Raw genomic sequence first — 6,040 nt, 5'->3', positions numbered from 1 at the left:
CAGAACACTCGAATGGCCAGCATGCGGCGAGAACAGTTAAAAACAAGGAAGCCATCCTCAGGAAAACTTACTCCATTCGCCCATTGCAGTCTCGACGACTCAGTGAGTTCCCTACACCAACGGGTTCACCTTGGGATGGCCATCTCAAGTGAGATGGTTGCATCTCAACTGACGAATGATGCTTTATTCAAATAGCTGGTACATATAACTGGTATAGTAGTACTTTTCGGGTTAAAATATTTTCAAGGCTTTGAATTGGTAATGGGATAGGTATAAAAATGAATAATTTCAACACAATCATTTGTAGTCCTGCGAAACTGTTAGGCAATCGTAAACTGAGTAGAGCACCCGGGCTTCTCCCAAAGCGACTAGGAAATATCATTAAAAAATCTGAAGTGAAGTTAAACTTCTGCCCAAAAGGCGTAAGACGTTTTGTGTATTCCGGAAGTCCAGAACCAGAGACGAGAGACGAGAGACGAGGGCACCAAGGAGTCAGGATAAACAGGGGTTGGCCAGAAGCCCGGGCCCGGGGCCGGGAAATCGTTGGGTTGTGCGACTTTTTGTTTATTGTTTTGACGCCGCACGCGGCAGTTGGTCGCTTTACGCCATAAAACGCAAAGGTGCGACGGCGATAAACAATGGGCAATGGGCAAAAGGCTCAACCCCCAACTGTTAATTGTCTTGGGCCAAATGTACGTTGGAAAGGAGAAATTATCTTTATAAATATACGTAAAAATGGAAAATAAGAATGGGTTAACTCTACTTCCACGAACTCAAGGCTGGATTAAGTGACTGGTTTTGGCTGTAGGTTTCGAATGGCAAATTGTGTTCACCTAACTTCATCGAAAACTTTATTTACTTAAATATTATGTCTGTGTTTAATATTGAACTAAAAAAAATAATACGAAAATTGTTTTCGTACATAAAGATACGTTAAATAGTCCATTTTTTTTGTCTTTTTTTTGTCGTATTTGTTCGATTTATTTTTACATTAAAAGCTCATGGTTAATGGAAAAATCAGACCGTTTTAGGCAGGCATACAAAAGATTTCAGACACACACTGGCAGGCACACCTTACTGACTAAACACATATTTATATAATTATTTCCTTTTTGGGATCCGATCAGTAGACTGTGATGGTGCTGGATGTCACGGGATCGGCATTTGAGCTTCCGGCCAACTTATTTGGACCCAGGAGACTGAGGAGAACCGGCAACAGGATCAAGCCGTGGGCGGCTCCAATCAGGACAATGCCCAGATACATCCGGAAGTAGAAGACTTGGAAGATCTGCGAATTGGAGAAGCCCAGGACAACGATGCCCGCGAACTTGGTGAGAGTTATGCCCGACAGGACACTGCTGCCAGTTACATTTAGGGAGTGACGAGCCCGCTCCTGGGCAGTTCCTTCCGCCCTTTTAAAGGACCTCACAATATGGGCCACAAACTCCACTCCAATGCCCACGCAAACCACCAGATTCACCAGCGATATGGCATTCAGATTAATGCTCCACGCCCACATCATGCCCAGCATATTGATCAATATGCAGATAACCATGAAGAGTACGATGAACGTAGATGTGATGTCCAGGCCGGTTACCAATAGGGTGACCAAGAATATGGCCACCAAGGACATTCCCAGCGAAAACATGGCATCCTCCCAGATCGTCAGGTACTGCTCGTAGTAGATGTAGAACACACAGTAGGGGAATATCTCCGCATCCACGCCATTCTCTTCGAACATCGCGTTTATTTCACCTGCAATCCTTCGAACTTCGCGCAGCTGGGAGTAGAATTCTTCCGAGGTGGTCGATGTTGTGGAGTATTGCATGAAGTAGGTGTCCTGTACGGTGGACATTCCCACATCGTCGATGGTGTAGATCACGGCCTTGAAAAAATTCGACATTTTATTCAATTATATTCACCTCCAAGGCATAGAATGGTATATGGTATATGGTATATGGTTTTCTAATTATGATAGTACTCACATCTGCGTATGAAGCTCTACCAGCCTTGGCACACTCGGCATCTGGCAGATCGAATAGGAAGTAGGGAATGTACTTGTTGAAGGTTTCGGCATCTGGTCTTAGGCCATTCTCAGTAAATCCGCGTTCACAGGGCAGGCAGTCTTCACTCTTTGAGTCTAGAAATGACAATCTTATCAGTTCTAAGTTGTTTATAACCCATTAAATATATTCTGTGAAAACATATGGTATCAAAGAACCACCTGCAAACTAAACACTTTCATTAATTCATTAATGGTCATTCAATCACTTATAATATGAATTGCTGATAATAGGTGAATGTGCATTTTTCTTGTAATACCAATGGATACTCACTGCTGGAACAGAATCCGCCGGTGGTGATGTTGTACTTGCAGCAATCGCTGATGGCCAGCCAATCGATGTAGTCATCCAGCCAGGATGAGGCCGGTCGGATCAATGCCGTGATTTCCGGGTACCGCGACTGCGTGTACAGCTGGACGGACAGTGAGTTGTTATTGCACTCGACTCCGCCGCATATGAGATTCTGCTGCAGCGGCTCGGCGTAGTTGAGTCCGGGCTTGAGGACCCAGTAGACCGGAGCACCCATCGTCAGCAGGTCGACCATGTAGCGGAAATACTTGACCACATGGGAGTTCTTCGGCATGGACATCTCTTGATCGAGGCCCTTCTCAATGGAGGGCGTCACCATCAGCGATAGACATGTAATCACGGTGAAGATCAGCAGCACGGACACCTTGACGGGCCTGAAATGGTAGTAAGAAGTAAGTTAGTATAGAAATGGGTGCCCAGGGATACGATTTTGTAACATAATTTGTATGCACTAACGCTTTCTGACCGCTTCTGAACGCATCAACTTACTTGGACAGCAGGAAGGGAGAATAAAAGTTCTTAAACATGGTCTCCAGTAGGCCGACCTCCTTGGGTCTATCCACGCCCTCCACGTCCCTCGTCTTCCTTTTACCGCCCCTCACGCAGCACAACATGTCCAGTCGTCCGTCCATGTAACGCTTCTCATCGATGGCCATCAGGGCCACAAATGCGGTGATCTGGAGCAGAAAGTCCAGGAGAATGGCGATGGCGGCATACATGGCAAAGGTTTTCACAGCCGGCATATCCGATATACAGCCGATGGCAAAGCAGGCCATTTCGCTGCCCGCCGTCTGGAGGATCGATGGACCTACCTGGCCAATGGCCTCTCCAATCGCCTCATGTGTGCTCTCAAATTTGGAATGGTCCAGTCTCTGGTATGTATGCACCATTATAAAGATGTTATCCACTCCCACGGCGAGCACCAAAAACGGAATCACTTCGATCGCCAGCATTGTGGTGGTTACGTCGAGATAGCCCCAGAAACCCAAACTGCACACCACCGAGGCCAAGACAATGACTATGCCTCCAATGGCCAGCATTATTCGTGACTCCCTGAGGAATCCCCGACAGCTGCGAATGTGACCCAAAGCTATGGCCACGTAAACGAACATCACCACATAGCTGATGACCACTGTGCCCACTTCTCCCTCGGATAACTCCACTATTGCATCCTGGATGGATCTCTCGGCCATGTAGGCAATGTCCAGTCGATCGCTCTTGTAGTCCCGCAAAAAGTCAACGAATAGCTTCTCCCACTTCATATTCGGCTCCAGCTTGGACTCGTCGTTGGAGTTCCGACCCAAAAAGGTGATCACAAGTCCGGTGGCCAGCATGTAGTCGGGGTCCTCACCCACCGCCACCTTGGGCATGCCACCCACCGCAATGCCGGGCTCGATGGGTCCGCCAAATGTTCCAAAGCAATCCTCCATCATGGGGACACTAAAAACGTGAAATGGTATATATCATATGTTAGTTGACCCAAATTAAACATATTTACTTTTAAATTGAATAGTATAATTGAAGAAACATCTTGCTTACCGAAGACAATCCTCCATTTGATTGAGGTAGTTAATGGTGTAGTTGTTGCCATCAACATAGGAGTTCTCAAATCGATCCATATCGTGCTGGAAATATCCATAGACCGACTGGATAGCACAACGCTCGACTGTGGGCGTTTCGCCAGCCATTAACACAGGGGCATAGCAGATCTTATCGAGGCCCTCGTTATCCGCCATACCCAATTTCATAATGGAGTCCTGCAGTTCAAAGACTTCCTTCAGGAAGTTATACTCGAAGGCTGGACCAAAGTTCAGCAAACCGCTGGGAGCGTCGTGGGTGAACTTTAAAGAGTTTCGAAGATCGGTTTTGATCGGTTTTTAGGAAGACTTTTGAACACTGAAGTTACGCTTCAAGCGATTCCTTCTTTACTTCAGATGAAGTAGGAGGATATATGCAACTTACATATGTCTGATTGACGGCCCTTATGAAAATCTGATTGGTGCGATAGAACGGGCCGAAGTGCAGATCGAAGTAGTCCTTCTCAATCCTCGTCTGACTCTGCTCGCTCGCCCACAATTCCACGGGATCCGTGGTGATGCTCATGTACCGAATGCCATAGGACAGTCCAGCGATGGCCCAGGAACAGAGGGCCAGGACCAAAACCGGGTACTTGGCACAGAAGGTGCCCCAGATGCGGAAGCCATGGTAGAAGAACTCCCCGAAGAGGGTGGGCATGCAGACACTGACAGCCGATCGCTTTCCATAGGCACCCCAGAAAATAAATATGGACAGGGCGCAGGCGATGATCAAGGCCAGGATGAAGGTGACCCCGTACAGTCCAGCGATCTTCCACAGTTCCTCGTGACTCGTGGGAGGATCCGTCAACGGGCAGGACTCCTCGCAGTCGATGCAGGCGCACGCATAGCTGTCCTCGTAACTCTCGCCGCACTTGAGAGGGCTCAGATCGAGGTATATCTCACTGGTACCCTCCTCCGCATCCTCCGACCACTTATAGTTGATCTGGAATGGCACGTAGTCGCCGGTAACGTCGCCCATGAACTCGTACCATCGCCGGTAGCTGCAGGTCTTGGCATTGTAACTGCCACAGCCCAGATCCATGGCAGGACGTCCGGTTTGGGTGTGCTGTATCTCAATGCAGCTGTTGTAGATCCTCGATACGGTGTCATCCGTAATTCGATAGTCGATGTATTCCACATATTCCTCATTTGCGTCGTTTATATCATTGTAGGCGGTCAAGAAGAGAGTGTGGTTCTTGGCACAGGTCATGGCGCACACGGTCAAGGCCATGTTCCTAGTGCACGTGGGACACCTGGAGAAGACGCCATCTGCCTGCGATAATCCAGCCTCCATGGAATCGATTTGGGCAGCATCGCAGCACAGACTCAGCTCGTCCTCGCCACTCTCACCCTTGTACTCCTTGTACAGCAGCGGACATCGCTTGGCGAATAGAGCCTCCGCAGTCGGATTATTCAGAGGTCTTGCCGGATTCGTATCGGCCTTATTCACCCAATGAGGGCCTACCATGTGACTCTGTCCATACCAAATGCATCCCAGCTCTGCGCTTTGCGACCAAACTTCGGCTATTAGCCATACAAAGGCAAAAATCACTTTCATTTCGACACTAACAGCAACAAAAAAAGAAAAATAAATAAATCTTGAGAACTCTACTCTTCGTAGAGAGTGAAAACAACTCGCGCCGGCAGCACGCCACTAACTGAAGCAAACCCAGCCCAATCCACTGACCATTAACACATTAAATGGTGGGCAGACTATATCGAAAATCGCGTGGAGTACCCACCGATTAGATTACCGCCGTTTTGGGTTTCTTTCACCACTTTTTCCCCCGGCCTTATCATCAGGCGATAAGCTTCTGAATTCATTTGGATTGTGTTGAAGCAGACTTAATGGGAATGCTGGAACCTTATCTTCACGCGGATTAATATGATATGACATGGCGACAGGTGATCGAAAAACGATTAGATATTAAAGGTCAATTCTGGAGCTTAGCACCTGGGACCACACATCTTTGGATGGCAGAGTAGCCAGACGGTAGCTTTCTTGGAAAGCACAAACATTTACCACATTACTTTATAGTCAAAAATTACTTTATAGCCTTAAAACTTAGATAAGTAATTGATTTATTTTTT

The 6,040-nt window shown here is 47.4% G+C and overlaps 1 protein-coding gene across 1 annotated transcript; it reads right to left on the bottom strand.

Moving 5' to 3' along the window:
• Window positions 1–950: 950 nt before the first annotated feature.
• On the bottom strand, window positions 951–5,617 carry LOC120456521 (NPC intracellular cholesterol transporter 1 homolog 1b). The gene is made up of 6 exons (XM_039643389.2): window positions 4,335–5,617; window positions 3,912–4,213; window positions 2,862–3,812; window positions 2,337–2,746; window positions 1,986–2,140; window positions 951–1,885 (listed from the first exon to the last, which is right to left on the bottom strand). The coding sequence occupies exons 1-6, from the start codon at window positions 5,505–5,507 to the stop codon at window positions 1,124–1,126; spliced, it is 3,753 nt and encodes a 1,250-aa protein (XP_039499323.1). The 5' UTR covers window positions 5,508–5,617; the 3' UTR covers window positions 951–1,123.
• Window positions 5,618–6,040: the final 423 nt, after the last annotated feature.

The sequence above is a fragment of the Drosophila santomea genome, chromosome X (genome assembly GCF_016746245.2).
Source record: "Drosophila santomea strain STO CAGO 1482 chromosome X, Prin_Dsan_1.1, whole genome shotgun sequence".
Lineage (NCBI taxonomy): Eukaryota > Metazoa > Arthropoda > Insecta > Diptera > Drosophilidae > Drosophila > Drosophila santomea.
This window is presented reverse-complemented; position numbering and strand designations above follow the sequence as displayed.

Coding starts and splice junctions, on each gene's coding strand:
- LOC120456521 (XM_039643389.2), bottom strand. CDS start 5,507: ATGAAAGTGATTTTTGCCTTTGTATGGCTAATAGCCGAAGTTTGGTCG. Junction 3,813..3,911: donor CAAATGGAGGATTGTCTTCG/GTAAGCAAGATG, acceptor TCACGTTTTTAG/TGTCCCCATGATGGAGGATT. Junction 1,886..1,985: donor GTAGAGCTTCATACGCAGAT/GTGAGTACTATC, acceptor AATTTTTTCAAG/GCCGTGATCTACACCATCGA.